The sequence below is a fragment of the Chiloscyllium plagiosum genome, chromosome 22 (genome assembly GCF_004010195.1).
Source record: "Chiloscyllium plagiosum isolate BGI_BamShark_2017 chromosome 22, ASM401019v2, whole genome shotgun sequence".
Classification (NCBI taxonomy): domain Eukaryota; kingdom Metazoa; phylum Chordata; class Chondrichthyes; order Orectolobiformes; family Hemiscylliidae; genus Chiloscyllium; species Chiloscyllium plagiosum.
Genome location: NC_057731.1, coordinates 55,261,617 through 55,280,251, shown reverse-complemented (window position 1 = coordinate 55,280,251; position 18,635 = coordinate 55,261,617). Strand labels below are relative to the sequence as shown.

General features: G+C 42.5%; 1 protein-coding gene across 2 annotated transcripts in view; it reads right to left on the bottom strand.

Annotated features, from left to right (window-relative positions):
- The window catches only part of LOC122561354 (VPS10 domain-containing receptor SorCS1-like), a 1,166,089-nt gene that overhangs the window by 13,201 nt on the left and 1,134,253 nt on the right, over window positions 1–18,635 (bottom strand). The window contains exon 26 of one of the 2 annotated variants that reach the window (XM_043713086.1): window positions 10,607–10,767. In XM_043713086.1, coding sequence (XP_043569021.1) covers window positions 10,607–10,767 — 161 coding nt within the window. Of the gene's footprint in view, window positions 1–5,773; window positions 5,842–10,606; window positions 10,768–18,635 lie in introns of both variants that reach the window. The other variant, XM_043713087.1, reaches the window with a different exon arrangement.

The window sequence follows — 18,635 nt, the reverse complement described above, 5'->3', positions numbered from 1 at the left end:
TACTTACTCTTTGGGTATCAGAGTGGAAACCTTATAGCCTGAGAAGTGCTCAAATCCGAATTCTCGGGTAATGAGTCCGGTGGCAATATTCTTGATGTTTGAGTATGTAATCCAGGTGTTTTTTTGTTGTTTAGCTATGCATCATTATGCTGCGTTGATGGCTTGTGATGATCCCACAAGATCAATGCTTACACCCTTTACCATCTGCAATACCCCTGTGAACAGCTATCTGTTTATTTGCTCCTAGCTCCCCTTAACACCCATCCCCAGCCCTGACAAAGGGTTACACCTGAAACATTGACTTCTCCACCTCCTGATGCTGCCTGGCTTGCTGTGTTCTCCCAGCACCCTGCTTATCCGCCCTTGGATTCCAGAATCTGCAGTTTTACTTGTTTCTAACCCTTGTTTTCATGGTAGCCCTGATAAAATAAAATTATCAAGTTAAGGAAATTGGAAGTTTCTTTTATGATTTTGGATTTAGCACTGGGGATGAACTGCATACGGAAGAAACTCGATATTGTCTATGTGATGTTGCGAGTTCATCTTGAGGACCCTAGTACTGATGTGAACACACAACTGCTCCAATGTAATGGGAATTGAGAAGGCTTTAGATTTCTAAAGTGCATTTCACAACCTCCAACCATCACAAAGTGCCTCAGTTATCGCTGTGCTCTGCCTGTTGCAACTCCATCCTCCTCCCTGATGATTGGTGACTCTGAGATTGTTTGCACCATTGATGCTGTGATTGACTCATAGCTGAGCGTCTGACCACAGGTCGCTAAGACCGGCTGATTCCACACATTGAATGTCACCTGACTCTGCCCCTGCCTCCAGCCATGCAAATCCTCACCGCTGACTTTGATATATATTAATTATCCTCATGAATTCCTAGCTGAGTCGCCACATACACTGCAGGGGCTGAAGATGGAGGCTTACCACCAATAAATGCTAACCCAACCAGCATTACCCAATCCCATCAAAGAATAAAGAAAAATAAAATGACCTCCATAAACAGTCACAGAGATATACAGCATGGAAACAGACCCTTTGGTTCAACTCGTCCATACCATTCAGATATCCTAAATCAATCTCGTCCCATTTACCAGCATTGGGCCTATGTCCCTCCAAACCCTTCCTATTCATATACCCATCCAGATGCCTTTTAAATGTTGCAATTGTATCAGCCTCCACCACTTCCTCTGGTAGCTCATTCCATACACGCACCACCCTCTGTGTGAAAAAGTTGACCCTTAGGTCCCTTTTATATCTTTCCCCTCTCACCCAAAACCTATGCCCTCTAGTTTTGGACTCCCCCACCCCAGGGAAAAGACCTTGTCTATTTATCCTAATTATGTCCCTCATGATTTTACAAACATCTATAAGGTCACCCCTCAGCCTCCGATGCTCCAGGAAAACATCCCCGGTCTCTCTGTGTAGCTCAACCCTCCAACATCCTTGTAAATCTTTTCTGAACCCTTTAAAGTTTCACAACATCTTTCTGATAGTAAGGAGACCAGAATTGCACGCAATATTCCAACAGTGGCCTAACCAATGTCCTGTACAGCCGCAACATGACCTCCCAACTCCTGTACGCAATACTCTGACCAATAAAGGAAAGCATACCAAACGCCTTCTTCACTATCCTATCTACCTGCGACTTCACTTTCAAGGAACCTACACTTCAAGGTCTCTTTGTTCAGCAACATTCCCCATTAAGTGTATAAGTCCTGACCTGATTTGCCTTTCCAAAATGCAGCTCCTCAAATGTGTCTACATTAAACTCCATCTGGCACACCTTGGCTCATTGGCCCATCTGATCAAGGTCCTCTGAGGTAACCTTCTCTGCTGGCCACTGAACCTCAGTTTTGGTGTCATCTGTAAACTTACTAACTCTACGTCCTATGTTTACATCCAAATCATTTATATAAATTACAAAAAGCAGTGGACCCAGCACCGATCCTTGTGGCACACAGCTGGTCACAGGCCTCCAGTCTAAAGAGCAATCCTCCACCACCAACCTCTGTCTTCTACCGTCAAAGTTAAAAATCATACAACACCAGGTTATAGTCCAATAGGTTTATTTGGAATTACTAGCTTTCGAAGTGCTCCTATAACCTGGTGTTATGTGGTTTTTAACTTGGTTCACTCCAACAACATCAGCACCTCCACATCATTTCTACCTCCAAGCCAGTTCTGTATCCAAATGGCTAGTTCTCCCTGTATTCCATGTGATCCAACATTGCTAACTAATCTCCCATGAGGAACCTTGTTGAATGCCTTACTGAAGTTCATATAGATCACATCTACTGCTTTGCCCTCATCAATCCTTTTTGTTGCTTCTTCAAAAAACTCAATCAAGTTTGTGAGACATAAGCCATGTTGACTATCCCTAATCAGTCCTTGCCTTTCCAAATGCATGTACATCCTGTCCCTCAGGATTCCCTTTAACAACTTGCCCACCACCAAGGTCAGGCTCACTGGTCTATAGTTCCCTGGCTTGTACTTACCACGTTAGCACCACGTTAGCCAACCTCCAGTCTTCCGGCACCTCGCCTGTGACTATTGATGATACAAATATCTCAGCAAGAGGCCCAGCAATCACTTCTCTTGCTTCCCACAGAGTTCTTGAGTACATCTGATCAAGTCCTGGGGATTTAGCCACCTTTATGTGTGTTAAGATGTCCAGCACCTCCTCTCAGTAATTGGACATTTTTCAAGATGTTACTATTTATTTCCCCATGTTCTATTTCTTCTACGTCCTTCTCCATAGTAAACATTGATTCAAAATACTTGTTTAGTATCTCCCCCATCACTTGCGGCTCCACACATGGGCTGCCTTGCTGATCTTTGAGGTGCCCTATTCTCTCCCTAGTTACTCTTTTGTCCTTAATGCAGAATCTCTTTGGATTCTCTTTAACCCTATTTGCCAAAGCATGTACCATTTTTGCCCTCCTGATTTCCCTCTTAAGTATACTCCTGCTGCCTTTATACACTTCTAGGAATTCTAGGGATCTCTGCTTCTATTCTGAATACATTTCCTTCTTTTTCTTGACCAAACCCTCAATTCCTCTCATCATTCAGCATTCTCTACACCTATGATGCTGGTTTATATACTCTAGCTCATACTAAGTCTTGTTTGGTTACAATCTTTGAGCTTATTAGTTTGTATTGGTTCCTTGGAATGCCAACATTCAATTTTAAAATTCTCAAAGTTATAAATCGCACAACACCAGGTTATAGTCCAATAAGTTTAATTGGAAGCACTAGCTTTCAGAGCGCTGCTCCTTCATCAGGTGGTAGTCCAGGACAACCAGCACTCTGAAAGCTAGTTTTTCCAAATAAACCTGTTGGACTACAATCTGGTGTTGTGTGAGTTTTAACATTGTCCACCCCAGTCCGACACTGGCACCTCCACATCATTTAAAATGCTCAACCTTGTTTACAAATCCTGCCATTGTTCTCCTATCTCTTACAGCCTAGAAACTCTCCAAAATGATTTATCTAGTTGTGAACATTGCCAATTCAGCCAGTCCACCATAGATGACTGTACCTTTGGCTACAAAGCTGCTCCACTCTGGCATTCACCCCTAATCTCCTTGATTGCCATCTTGCCTTCTTTGTTCAAGGCTTTCCACAGACCTATATTGTTGACCAAGCATTAGAACTCTCCTACAAAGTGCTTTGAGATGTTTAGTAGTTATCCAAATGCAATCTGCACTGTCACTTCAGGAAGCTCTCAAGGAATCATCTTTAATCTAACTCTTCTCCTTTACCTTCGCAACATTATCTAAAGTATTGTTTCCACCCAAACCTACCTCTCTGTCACCTCAACCACTGCTATGTTGATAGAATGCTTCTTCCAGATAAACAGAGAGGCAAAGCTATGATATTCTGCATCAACCTCTCCTTCACAAACACTTAATTCTCCCAACTGACTAAAGTTCCTCTCCTGTCACCTTCCAGCCCCTGTAATATTTCTAGTGATATCCCTTTCTCCACCTATCTGCCCTTTGAAATGTGCATTCATAGCACAGTTGGAGCAAATCATTACAACCCTCATCCTAAAAGTTTCCAGAAACATCTCATTTGTGCTGATGAAATACCAACAGTAAAGTCCACTGCTAGTGATTGCATTGACCAACAATGGTATCTGCTCTCACCAAAGCTGTAGGTTATAAGTGGCCTTAGTCGTGTTTAATTCGGGGTCCAGGTTTCTCCCTCCTGTTGTGTGTAACCTCCACTAGTTCTGCAACTCACTCAAAATGCTCCAATCCTCCTTCTGAGGACTTTTGTGTTCCCATTCTGACTTTTGCTTCACCATTGAATGAAATGCTTTTAGCCTGACCTCATTCTCTCAAGTTTCCTCCCATAAATCCTTTGTCTCTCCTTCCCTTTAAACCTTCCGCAAAATCCACCAATCTTTTATCCCTCTATGAAGACAGTTGACTTCCTTAATGATGCTATAACGAAGCCAAGTTACTGTTGTAAAAATATGAACAGGAAATTGGCAGGAATTTTTACATCTAAAAGGGCGTGAAGATATAGGACTGTGCAAGTGGTTATTGAAACCACGTCCGTTACAACATTTAAAGGGTAAACTAAATGATTCTTAAATAAAAATCCATGGAGAGACAAAAAAAAAAATGGGATTGCAGTGGCTAGCTGATGTGGAGAAACGCAGTGTGGCCGAGCTGTGTTGTTTCATCTCCTCATCATCAATCTGTGTCACCTCCAGCATCTTTGTGACACGGTGAAAGGATATGAGCCAGCTTTGACATTTACAATCTCTAAAAATGTCATTCCATTCCTCTTTCGTTGTCTTGATGTCTAAGAATTCTCAGATCTGATGCTACAACAGTTGGGAAAGTCAAGCCAGGATTTTCAATCTCCCTTTGGAAAAACCTTTGAACCAACTTCAAAACCTTAGTCAGCATGAATATAATATTGAAGCTGATTGTAGTTTCTACTTCAAGGAACAAGAACTTGCATTTATATAGTGCCATTTATGACCTCAGAATGTCACAGAGTGCTGTCCTACCAAGGTTTGAGCTGTTTAATACTTCTGTACAACGTTGTGTGCAGCAAGGTCTCACAAACAGCTGTGTGTTCAGGACCATAATAATCTGTTTTGCTGATGTTGATTGAGGGTTAAGTATTCATCCAGATATTGACGGGAATGTTCCTTTCTCTTCTTCAACTGAGAGCCAGGAGATCATTTACATCCACTGTTCAGGGCAAAGGAGACCTCAGTGTAATGCCATCTGTAAGCTGGTTAATGATCATCCTTCACAATGAATAGCAGCCTGGGTTTTGTGTTCATGTCCTTGGAAAGGGGCTTAAACCCATGACAGTCTGACTCAGAGTGATACCCTGGGCAGGTAAATTATAACAATTCTGAAACGCCAATGGTGCAAAGAAACCAAACACTCTTAGGTTAGATCGTTTTAGAACTGGGCCAACATGATAAACATTCAGCATTGTTTGCAAATTATCTATATGAGGGCGGGTTGGCCCATAATCTCTCAGCAACCTCAGGCAATCATCTCCCTTGAATCACTTGTAGCTGCAGGAGGCAGTTTCATTTCTACCAACACAGAGAAACAAAGACAAGTGTGCATTCTCTTCATGAAGTTTGGTGGGAGGAGACACATGTCATTTTTAAACCAAAACTTTGTCTCTCGTGAGTCTGACAGCAACACTGTGCACATGAAGGAGAAAAATGAACTTTTACAAAACAAAGTGAAGAGATATGGGGAATGGCTCCAGAACTCACCAGGTGTACGCAATGGCCACTCCTCCCTGGCGCTCCCTCCAACATGGTGAATAAGGCTGCTCAGAGCACTGCAAGATACAGTCACATTTCATTCCCTGCAGCTTTAGTTCAGCATCAGAGCCAGTACCAACACAACAGTGTCACAAGGAAACTGCTGTGTCAGGCTTCTGGCAAAATCTAATAAAACCGGGCCTTTCATTTCTCAGTCCAACCTCACTTCAGTAAAACAATAAAAAATTGGAATTCAAAGTGAGGTGTTATCTCTATGTTGCCTCAAGGGTTTTTGGTTTTAGTTTCCCTTTATGTAATTGTGCCATACAACAGCAGTCACTGTCAAGTCCTGATGTTTCAGTCATGGTTTTGGTTTCATTCAGAATGTTGGAGGCTGCAGGATGTGTTTCAGTGGAATCTCTACTGCACCACCTCCTCTGCCCCATCCAGATAAAAGACACTGTTAGTCTCTCCTATGTGCGTGTTGGTCAACTCATCTGCTACATTCAGGATGGAGACTAGTGTCTGATGAAGGATGTGGTGTATTCTAAGTAATCACAGATTGTCCACTCTAAACCTCAGTGTAACTAGTATATTCTCTCACCTGCACCAACCTATCGCCATTCCAACTACCCACCCCCCTACTTATCTCTCAGCTCCCTTTCCTCCCCACATTCCTGATGAAAAGCTTATGCCTGAAATGTCGATTCTCCTGCTACTCCAATGCTGCCTGACCTGCTCTGCTTTTCCAGCGCCACTCTTTTTGACTCTATTCTTACATTTAACCAAGGAATCCATTCTGGCAAGAATCTGGTGTGAAAGGTCCCTGTTACTAATAGAGCAATGTTTCCAATATAGATAAATAGCAGGCCATGATATCCCCTTTCAACACTTTCCATGAATGGAACCTCTGAATCTGGCTCTCAGAATGATAGTTACTTGTAAGACTATATTCAGTAAGACTGTAATTCTGTTCAAAGTTAAGGCAATACACTGGTCACTGACTTTATGGAATTACCTGAACACTTGGTGACAACTGAGGTCTCTTCTATTATATTCAGTATACATCAGTGTGTATATATAGATAGATATAGATATCTGGAAAATCGCCTCTGGCGTAGATACAAAATTATAGATTGGATGTGACGGTTCTCCCAGTTGACATTTATTTGGCTAAGGCTGCCATCTCATTAATGACCAAAGCCCTGGAGCTATCAGAACAATGAGGCACCACTTAAAATCTTAGCTTTAGGTGAAGAGGCAGTGAAATGGGTCGAGAGTAGGGGAGACAGTTTGGAAAACATTGTTCACTCATACATACCTTTGCTGTTACAAGAAAATTGAAACAGGACTTGGTCATTTAGTTTCTCCAGTTTGTCCTACCTTTCAATGAGATTATGGCTGATTCTCTGACCTAATTCTTACTTCCTGCCTTTGTCCTAGATCTCTAAAGACAATGGGTTTAGAAAAATTGCTCATCTCAGTTGTACATATGGAATTAACTGTTAGCTGCAGAAAAGTTTCAAACATCCACCACACCTTAAGTATAGAATTGCTTCCTAATTTAACTCCTAAAAGGACTGTTTCTAATTTATTTTGTCTATTAGCCTCAACCTTAGCCTCCCAGACTGGGTAGAAATACTATTTCTTTATCTACTCTATTCTTTCTCCTAGAAGCGTGAAGACTTTGATCAACTCAAGCAAATGGAGAATGTTTCTTCACGTCCCTGACTTGTGCTTTGTTAGGGGTGGGCATTGGAGAGATCGGAATTGAGTTACTTGCTCTGGAATTGCCATCCTCTGACCATTATAATTAAATAACTAATCCAATCCAGTATCTGGTCAATAGTAACACTCAGGCTGTTGATAGTGGGGATTGAGGAATAGTAATGCCATTTAATGTGGCTAGAATTCCTTATTTTTGAGATGCACTTTGTAGCATGGAAGTTTCTTGCCACTGATGAACCTAACCTTGAATGTTGTCCATGCATCTGCATGTGGACTGCTTCACTATTTGAGGAGTCACAAATGGTGCTGAGCACTGTGTAATCATCAGTGTTCAGGCACCATTCTGGGCAATCCTCTAAAGCCACTACATCCTGCCAGATGTGCTATGCCAAATCTGTTCACAGTAGCCTGGGCCTGTATGTTATAGCTATCCGCCAGAGGGTGTGTGTGTGTGTATGTGTTTTTTTTGTTGGTAACCCTTCCCAGATGGTTGTTTGATCCCCTTCCTGCTTGTTCCCTGAAATGTCCGGAATTCTTATGGGGCAGCGTTGAGAAGGTTAAAGAGACATGCTTCCTTTGCTCCCACTTTAATCACTCAATTTTGAGTCTTGCAGTTTCGGGGTTGGGTGAGGGAGGGAGAAAGGGTGCAAGATTTACAAGTCACTACATTGTGGTGGGGGAAGAGGATCTCTCTCTCTCTAAGGTCAGCTTTTCACATAAGCACAGCCCCAGACCACCAAAGGCTGTCCATATACCTTTGTCCCCAGCTCCCCATGAAGACCATCCATCTCAGCTCAACCCCAGCACCTTCAGACCTTATCTTCTTTCACTGACATGAAACTCCATCAGTCTCAGATTCTGGGGCCTGGAAGCTGGGGATTACTCCCTGCAGGGAGGAGAAAGTGAGGACTGCAGATGCTGGAGATGAGAGTCAAGGGTGTGGTGCTGGAAAAGTACAGCAGGTCAGGCAGCATCGGAGGAGCAGGAGAATCGACATTTCGGGTTCTCTGATGAAGAGCTCTTGCCCGAAACATCAATTCTCCTGCTCCTCAGATGCTGCCTGACCTGCTGTGCTTTTCCAACACCACACTCTTGACCACTCCCAATAGCCCTAGTCCTGCTCCTGCTGGTAGTATTCCGATGACAGCAGCCACCCGATCCAGTTGCTCAGCAGTTCCCTGTGACTGGGCTGCTGGCTGATTGAAGGGGGAATGTTCTGTCTCCAGTCTATTCACTCCTCCCATACCCCACTGAAGTGCTGAGGGGGTGGCAGGGGCTGATGTAATTAGCAGAGCTCTATTCCCCACCAACTTCTCTGGTGCTTAGGTGAGAAGTAGACAATAGACAATAGACAATAGGTGCAGGAGTAGGCCATTTAGCCCTTCGAGCTAGCACCGCCATTCAATATGATCATGGCTAATCATTCCTCATCAGTATCCTCTTCCTGCCTTATCTCCATAACCCTTGATTCCACTATCTTTGAGAGCTCTATCCAAATCTTTCTTAAATGAATCCAGAGACTAGGCCTCCACTGCCCTCTGGGGCAGACCATTCCACACAGCCACCACCCTCTGGGTGAAGAAGTTTCTCCTCATCTCTGTCCTAAATGGTCTACCCCGTATTTTTAAGCTGTGTCCTCTGGTTCGGCACTCACCCATCAGCGGAAACATGTTTCCTGCTGCCAGAGCGTCCAATCCTTTCATAATCTTATATGTCTCAATCAGATCCCCTCTCAGTCTTCTAAACTCAAGGGTATACAAGCCCAGTCGCTCCAGTCTTTCAGTGTAATCCCACCATCCAGAAAAACTCCTGTCCCAGGGATAATCTAATCAGGCCATAAGATAACATGGACGCTGTCTGACCTGCTGTGATCTTCAGCATTTGTTATTTTCAGTACAGATTCCAGCACCTGCAGGAATTTTCTCCTATGTAAGCTAGTCGCTATCCCTTTGTACTCAACACTTGTAGATATTAATTTCAGAATTCATGAAGCCTTTATGATTATTTTATGTTCCTCTTGGTGACATTTTAATGATCTATTTACCTGGATCCCCAAATCTCTTTTGACCTCCGCTGTGTCTAGCTTTTTAACTGTTTAGAAATTACCTTGTTCTTTTTTTTATCAATCCAAAGTGGATGATTTTCCATTTACCCACATACTTACTTGTCCCAGTTTAACCCATTGTTTACTTCTGTGAACATATTTCTTTGTATGCTGCCAATTGCACTGTCTCATGCCAGCTCTGTGTTTGTCCATGAAAATAAAATGTACAGACTTTCTCCTGCCCCCCAAATATCCATCCTTGATCTCAAAGGCTTGCCGAAGATGAAGACTTCAGTCATGTCTTCAAAGGTTTTCAGCCAGGCTCCTAAGGCAAGATCAACCTCTACAAATCAATTTTGACTGTCCCTGATCAGGTGAAAATTTTCAAGACCTGTCCATTGTTATTATTATAGATCCCAGTAATTACAGATGTCAGGCTAACTGGTCGACACTTCTTCTGCCTAAGTTCCAATTTCCTTAAACAAAGGAATGACATTCACAATCAACTATTTCAAAGAAACAGATTGAGAGAACTTTGGAAGATTATAGTAGGCTGTTTACAAAGTTCATTATGACTTCCCTAATGGAACCATGTGCTTCTTGGAATTGTTACTCTTTAGTGTCATGGTTACTGCTGTTTTACTGATTTTGTTGATGACAGATTTTACCTGCCTTCGTGCTAAAGTCATCCTGACATCAAATAATGAATCAACATGTCTGCATTTCCTTATTTTCATTGGCAATATCAGCAGGCTCTGTTCTTGAGGGGCTCGATCTGCTCTTACTCATTCTGCTATTTCTGAATAAAACTTTAATGGTCAAGGAATCTCTGCCCTGCAAATGCATGCTCTCTGCCCCCTGAACAGATTTTGCTGAGTCAGAAACTGGAATTCTGAAGCAGGCTCCATACACCACCATCACAGAATCACGGTCAATGTTTGATGGGGAAGTCTGGATGGGAACATGGTAACGAAGATAAATTTTTTAAAAAACTCATTCTTAAGAACGAGTTGGGTTTTTCTTTTGTGTGCTTGCATTGCGTGAAACTTTTGTTATTTTACTTTGTTTACCTAAATTCTGTATGTCAAGGTCATCAACAGTGAATTCCTCTGGCCTGGTTAATTCATTTTGTGTGATGTTGGGGATGCTCTCAATTTGGCTGACTGGACTGATCATCTCTTGTTCCTTCTCATTGGGCATCTGGGCATAAACGTTAATCCCTGGTATCTTCCTGTGTAAAATGACAGACAGCCAATTACAAAACTATACCGGAAGAAGTTTGTGTTTTAGCATCTAACTAAGGATGTGTTAGCTTGCTTTGATAGGTGAATTAGCTTGTTAGTGAGGAGATGACAATTAAGAGCTCGTGTTTTAATTTTGGAGATGCAAATGAGTATTATTTCAAAGTGGCTTTAGCAAGAAGGATGAGTGTTTATACAGTGATGCTAGATTACCTACCTTGACTATGGTCGTCTTCATTAACACAATGATGTTTAACTTCCACGTATGGTTGAGGAGTTTTGCTATCTCTTGGTCAAAGACAATCACTTAGGGACAGGGCCCTTTTAGAATTTCTTACCATTGTTGGGTCAAGTGACTTTGATGGATATAAGACCTCATTTTTGCTCGATCAGCTGGCATCCAAGTAATGGGATGACATTGATGCATACATGCTAAATGATAAATATTCTGACAGCAAGTAATGTTAGAAAGTGAACGCAGGATTAGTTCAGGAGGATATGGTTAATTGTGAATACCACACATTAGTAAAGATGTCAAGACCTTGGAGAGGGTGCAGAGGCACCTTATTGGAGGGAACAACTTCTGTTATTTGGAAAGACAGGAAAACGTGGGGCTGTTCTTCTTTTAGCAGAGAAGGTTAAGAAGAGATTTAATAGAGGCATGCAAAATCACAAATGGTGCAGATGGAGAAAGAAAGAGGAACTGTTTTCACTGGAAGATGGGTCACAAACCACTTGATACCAAGTGATTGGAATAAGAACCAGAGATGTCACAAGGAACCTTTTATTTACAGAGTTGTTGTGATTTGGATGCAATTGAAGGGGTTTTGGAAGCAAATGTAATTGTAGCATTCAAAAGGAAATTGGACAAAGAAGATAAAGGGGAGTGACTGTGGAGAAAGAGAAGGAGAGTGAAATTGTTTTGACAATTCTACCATAGATTCCACCAGCCACCAAAAGAATTGGTACAGGAGCAATGCAATACTTCTAAACCTTTTGCAACCACCTTCAGCCAAGAGTACAGTGAGTTATCCAAGGTCTCCAGCAGCACAGATGCCAATATCACAATTGTTTTAGAAGTTTTTTTTTAAAGATCCATTCACAAGATGAGGACGTTACTGACTAGACCAGCATTGATTGCCCACCTTAGGGAATAAGAGTCAACCACATTGCTCTGGGTCCGGAGTCACATGCTCTCCAGACCAGATCAGGATGGATGTTACCTTCTCTAAAAGGACCTTAGTGAATCAGATGGGTTTTCCCAACAATTAACAATGGAATTCATGGTTGCCATTAGAGAATTTATTTCAGTTTTATAATTAAATTCAAATTTCACCGACTGCATGGCGGGATTTGAACCTGGGTCCCCAGAACATTAACTGGGTCCCTGGATTAATAGCCAGTAATAACACTATTAGATGATCATCTCCCCAGTTGGGTCTCCTGCCTTCAACCCTCATGTCCTGCTATCTCCCTCACTCAACTGTCAATCAAGCTGTGATTGCAGGATCCAATAAGTGTAGCTTTTAAAACTCAGCCAATTCATTCCATGTGATATGAAGAAATGGCTGAAGGCCATTCAGAATGAGCCTCTCTTCTGCTATAGCTACATCACAGTTACATCTTGTGAAAAATTGCCCAGGTATGTTTTGTTCATAAAATCCCACTGTTTACCTCTCCGTCAGTCTACTCTCAATGATCAGCCAAGTGATAGACAGTGTCATCGACATGTGATCAAGTGGCACTAACACATGAAGTGTTTGCTCACTGACCACTCAGTTCGGTTTCTGCTAGGGCCATCCAAATCCAGACCACATTACAGTCTTGACTCAAACATGAACAGACAAACTGAATTCCAGAGGGGGATGATAATCTCAAGGGCTTGAAGGCTGATCTTGCCAGTGATATTCACATCCCTCGAAGTAAAATTAACAAGACATCTTCCCAGTAATTTGGAAATCAGTGAGCAGAATAGTTCCATATAATGTCAGGAGGTGATTCTTTTCCTGCAGAAAGACAGGAGAATGAAACAAGCTGCAGGGTTGTATGATAATTACTCATTTGTTGAGTTTACAGCACTAAAACAGGCTATTCAGCCCAACTGGTCCATGACACTGCTTCTGTTCCACACATTTAACATTTGTAAGCCATTTAAAGTTTAGCCTGTGTTACAGTCAGGTCAGTTGATTCACTGACTGGAGATAAATAAACTGGATTGTTCACGTGGATTTTTACTACAGAGATGGACAGTTCAAAACAGCAAGTATCCAAACTCATGATAAAGGATTCCACTCAACTGAACTTTCATTCTGGGGAGGCTGGAGTGGGGGGTGGTGGGGAATGGGATAGAACTTGTTTTAGAAGTTTTTTTTTTAAAGATCCATTCACAAGATGAGGGCGTTACTGACTAGACCAGCATTGATTGCCCACCTTAGGGAATAAGAGTCAACCACATTGCTCTGGGTCCGGAGTCACATGCTCTCCAGACCAGATCAGGATGGATGTTACCTTCTCTGAAAGGACCTTAGTGAATCAGATGGGTTTTCCCAACAATTAACAATGGAATTCATGGTTGCCACTAAAGAGTTTATTCCAGTTTTTTAATTAAATTCAAATTTCACCGACTGCATGGTGGGATTTGAACCTGGGTCCCTAGAACATTAACTGGGTCCCTGGATTAATAGCCAGTAATAACACTATTAGATGATCATCTCCCCAGTTGGGTCTCCTGCCTTCAACCCTCATGTCCTGTTATCTCCCTCACTCAACTGTCAATCAAGCTGTGATCGCAGGATCTAATAAGTGGTGCTTTTAAAACTCAGCCAAGCATTCATATGAAAAACCAAGGGTTAAATTAGCCATTGGGAAATGTAACCAGCTCCTCCATGCATGAGAAGCAGGTTCTTCTTTCTACCCTGTCAATCAAAGGAGTAGAGACTTTTTTTTGTTAACTCTCACAAACAGATTTAGGGTTTTTTTATACAGTCATTAAAGGGTGGGGTATTTAAAAAGACTTCAGCTCCCTCTACTTAAGCAAGCATTCTCTGCCTTTGAAGCGTGTTGACTCTCGATGTTACTCAGAGATTCATGGCTCCTACATGACAAGTTCAGGCTTTCGGTGGGAGCAAAATGGAGTATTCCTGATTAAGGGCTCTTGCCTGAAATGCCATTTTTCCTGTTCCTCAGATGCTGCCTGACCTGCTGTGCTTTTGCAAATGGAGTATGTTCAAACTCAGCATTAACTTCGACTGAAGTTGTGTTGCTGGAAAAGCGCAGCTGAGGATTAATTTCCCATTTGTGTGTGAATCACACCCTACCTCCTTCCCCCCTTGCTTACAAAAATTGGATTTGTCAAAAATGAGGATTTCCACGGTTGGGAGTGCCTGCATTTTAAAAAAAAAACTCCAGGGAGCCTTTCCAAACTCATGAAAATGCAGCCCCTTGCAATAGTTTTTGAGCAAGATTCCCTTTTCAGAATGTGGAAGCCAAGGAAGATAAATCGGTTACAGGGATAAATCACATTCTATCGAGAGGCCAGCATCCAAAAGTGGTCAGTAAGGAAAGAACTGGGTGAGGCGGGATGTGGAGGCTCAGAATTTACTGTTAATGATGTTGATTGCATTTGCCTTCATTTATATATAAATGGACAGCAGCTCTGTCGACTCAAGCAAATACTGACACCCAGGGCTTGTCATGGCTCCACAGTTATCTACATACGCTGTCTACCTCATCAACATCATGCAATTGTATCATTCATCCCAAGTGAACGTGAATGATACAGCACCAAGAAACTTCGAAAATACTTTAGAAAAATTCTCTACATATTGGAAATTGTTTTGCACCTGTGTGATGAATATAACACAAATCTGGGAACATTGTGATTTAGTTTCTGATATAAGAGATGGTGGAAATCTGAGTCAGTGGTGAGGGGCGGGGTCAGGAATAGAGAGTTATTTTTAAGGTGGCACAACTTCAGTCTCCCCAGTGATTGTTTTCCATGGGACAGAATGTCTGCATTATATATGGTGGCAGAACCAAGGAGGAAGCATTCAGATCTTCCAAACATTCTTCTGGTCTGGAAGGATTAAATGAAAAAGAAACAATAAACCACGTGCATACCCATATTTCAGTAAATGCAAAGGCATCATAGTCTCAGTGGTGCATAGGGCTGGTTGCTCATCAGAGACACAACTGATGGTAGATTCATGGGGAGTGATGAGAAGATGAGCCTTTCAATGGCAGCTGAGCAGCTGTGGGGATTGAACCTGTCACTGTTATTCTTGGCTTGACATACAGCTAACTGACCGCTTACACTGGCTGAATTACAAATCCATTATTTACTTGGTTCTTTTAACTAGATTGGTTTTGGATATCTCGTCGGCCTGGACGATTGGACCAAAGGGTCTGTTTCCGTGTTGTATATCTCTATGACTCTCAGACAAATAAGAAAATTTTAAATCTCCAGATGTAAGGCAGCCGGCTCCTCCTTAACTCTGTAGATTTAAACAATGTGGGAGTGTTTTCGATTGTACATTCATAAATGAGATTCTTATTTAAAAATTCTCACATTGATGAGGAAGCTGTTATGTGAAAATTTGCTGTATTTGAATGTGTTATCGAAAAGGGGAGTGCAATTGTAGATAAATTAAAATGCCCCAAATAATGTTGTGATTATAAATTTGAATCCTCTGACAGCATCAATCATCACTGAATCGTTGCTCTTATACCTACTCTTTACCCTTTGACCCTGAGTTCACTCCCCCCCACCCCAATGGCCCAGTCCATACCAGGCAACATCCTTGTAAACCTGATGCCGGAAGCTTCTGTTGTTTTCCGTGTACCTTTAATCCAGGTGAGCTCTCGTATTGTAGGGTATTCATCAGAAGCCAAACCTTGCACTATTTTTTTCAGAAGGAGCTGCAGTATTCTTGCAACTTCATTCATTTACTACCACACTCCCCTCTGTTAGTGGAACCAGTTATATTCAAACAACTCGGTCACCGACAGGGAAAAGGAGGTGGCTAAGTTCAGCTCAGGAGGTACAAGGTGTCATGGTGGGGTGGCAGGATTGGTGGGTGGTTGATTCTGGTGGAGGTCTGGGTTGGGGATTCTCACGGGGACTCGGGATGTGGTTGGCTCACAAGACCAGCAGAAATAAGAACAGGTAAGGCAGGGGACAGCGCATGGTACTGGTTCCAGAGATGGTGAGAGTGGAGTTGTGCTTACTCTCTGCACTATATCCCCTTCCCTGCCATGATGGGATAGTGTAGGGGGATGAGCTGAGAATAGTTCACAGGTCGGCGCAACATCAAGGGCCGAAGGGCCTGTTCTGCGCTGTATTGTTCTATGTTCTATACTGAGATGATGATTGGGTCTGATTCCATGCCACATGTCTCTATGAGTCTTTAAATGTGTTGCTGGAAAAGCGCAGCAGGTCAGGCAGCATCCAGGGAACAGGAGAATCGACGTTTCGGGCATAAGCCCTTCTTCAGGAATGCCCGAAACGTCGATTCTCCTGTTCCCTGGATGCTGCCTGACCTGCTGCGCTTTTCCAGCAACACATTTTCAGCTCTGATCTCCAGCATCTGCAGACCTTACTTTCTCCTCTATGAGTCTTTACCTAGCAGGTTCCACTGTCATTGACTGCAATGTTTTACTATTGCTCTACTATTTCCAATCATGTTTTACCTGAGTCATTAAATGTAACCAATATGTAACACTGTTAAACATGTGGTGGATTAATTTTAGTGATGAAAGCATTAATTCATTGGATTGACTTCCATTGAAAAAATAAACAAAATAATCACTATTCACAGTTACCTAGTGATGCTGGGCTTTGCAGTATATGTACAGACATCACATGACTTCCCCTCAGTGTGTGTGAGATAAATAACCCAATGGCTTTGTTTAAATAATGAACTAATGAGCTACTAATAGATTTCTAACATCCCACATCATTATAATCATGAAGCTCTCATGCCATCTTATATATCGAACCAGTGATTAGTGACAGACAGTATCATGCGTGCTAACAACCCAATGCCAGTTTAACAACATTCATGTGAAATATTTGAGGGGGAAGTAACAGTAACTAATCTCCAATCTAGGAAGTGATTTAAAACTGAGGAGAATGCTTTCTGCTGCAGGAGGCAGTAAAATTCACAGCAGTCATGAGTTTTGACAAGAGCACCTGGCCTTGTTTGAAAAAAATAAGTATATGTTCACTCCAACCTCTCTATAATTGATGTTCTAGCGGGATGTCAACAGTAGGGAGGGGGTCAGCTTGAGCCTGGAAACTGGCCACACTATCCAAGAAGGAGGAAACCTCTGTGCATTCCTGAGTGAAAAGGAGACCTTTCCAGAGTGATGTGAAATAAGCAGGAGTCTTGGGAATACTACTGATACTCAAGGTTACACACTGAAGATATGTTTACAGTTCTGGTCACCACATTACCAAAAGGATGTGGACGCAGGGTGCAGAGAAGGTTTACGAGGATGTTGCCTGGTATGGAAGGTGCTAACTATGAAGAGAGGTTGAGTAGGTTAGGATTGTTTTCATTAGAAAAAAGGAGATCGAGGGGGGACGTGATTGAAGTCTACAAAATCATGAAGGGTATAGACAGGGTGGATAGAGACAAGCTTTTTCCCAGGGTGAAGGATTCAATGACGAGAGGTCATGCTTTCAAGGTGAGAGGTGAAAGGTTTAAGGGGGATACACACGGCAAGTACTTCACACAGAGGGTGGTGGGCGTTTGGAACTCGTTGCCAGCAGAGATGGTAGAGGCAGGCACGGCAGATTCATTTAAGATGTGTCTGGACAGATGAATGAGGGAGCAGAGGGATACAGATGTTTAGGAATTGGGTGACAGGTTTAGACAGTACATTTGGATCGGCTCAGGCTTGGAGGACCAAAGGGCCAGTTGCTGGGCTGTAAATTTTCTTTGTTCTTTGTACAATTGTATCCAATGGTCAATTCATAGAATCATAGAATCCCTGCAGTGTGGAAGCAGGCCCTCCAGCCCATCGAGTCCATATCGACCCTTCAAAGAGCATCCCACCCAGACCCATCCCTGCAATCCTGCATTTCCCATGGCTAACCCACCTAGCCTGTGCATCCCTGGATACTGTTGGCAATTTAACATGGCCAACCTAACCTGCGTATCTTTGGATTGTGGGAGAAAACCCACGCAGACACGGGGAGAATGTGCAGACAGCTGCCCGAGGGTGGAGTCGAACCCAAAGCTGTGAAGCAGCAGTGGTAACCACCAAACCACTGTGCCACCCGAGATGCCAAACGTGAAAGGAAAATCAAAGATAAATATAATTTGGTTTGCCAGCCTTCCAAATTGTTTATTGCTGCAAACTATGTAGGATTAACCTGAGCCCCAGTGTTTCCCCATTACAAAGTGCATTTCTCATGCAACAAAAATGGTGGAAGAAGGGAATCATAAGCCCAGCCTTGGAATTCAGCATTGCTAATTAGCATGGAGGTTACAGCCTCGGATCAAATGATCTTTTACATAAAGCATTGAGCATTTCAGTTAAACATTTGTTTGCATAACGGATTAATTGAAGCGATTTCAGTACATTGGATTTTTTTTATCAATGAGTTTTTTTTCAACAGTGGCAAAATGTAAGGAATAATTTTATTTTCTGCCAGGAAGCCTCCTGAGTTATGGCAGGCTGAATAATAGGTGAGGAATGGCATAGAGTGCTGATTGGGTGGTATCTGTTGGCACTGTATAGAAAGACCATGGGGATGATTGGAAGTGTATGATGAATGAGGGGCCAGACAGGATGGGTAGATCATCATGGGAGAAATCTGAATACAAGGGGAATGAGTAAATAGGCAAAGATT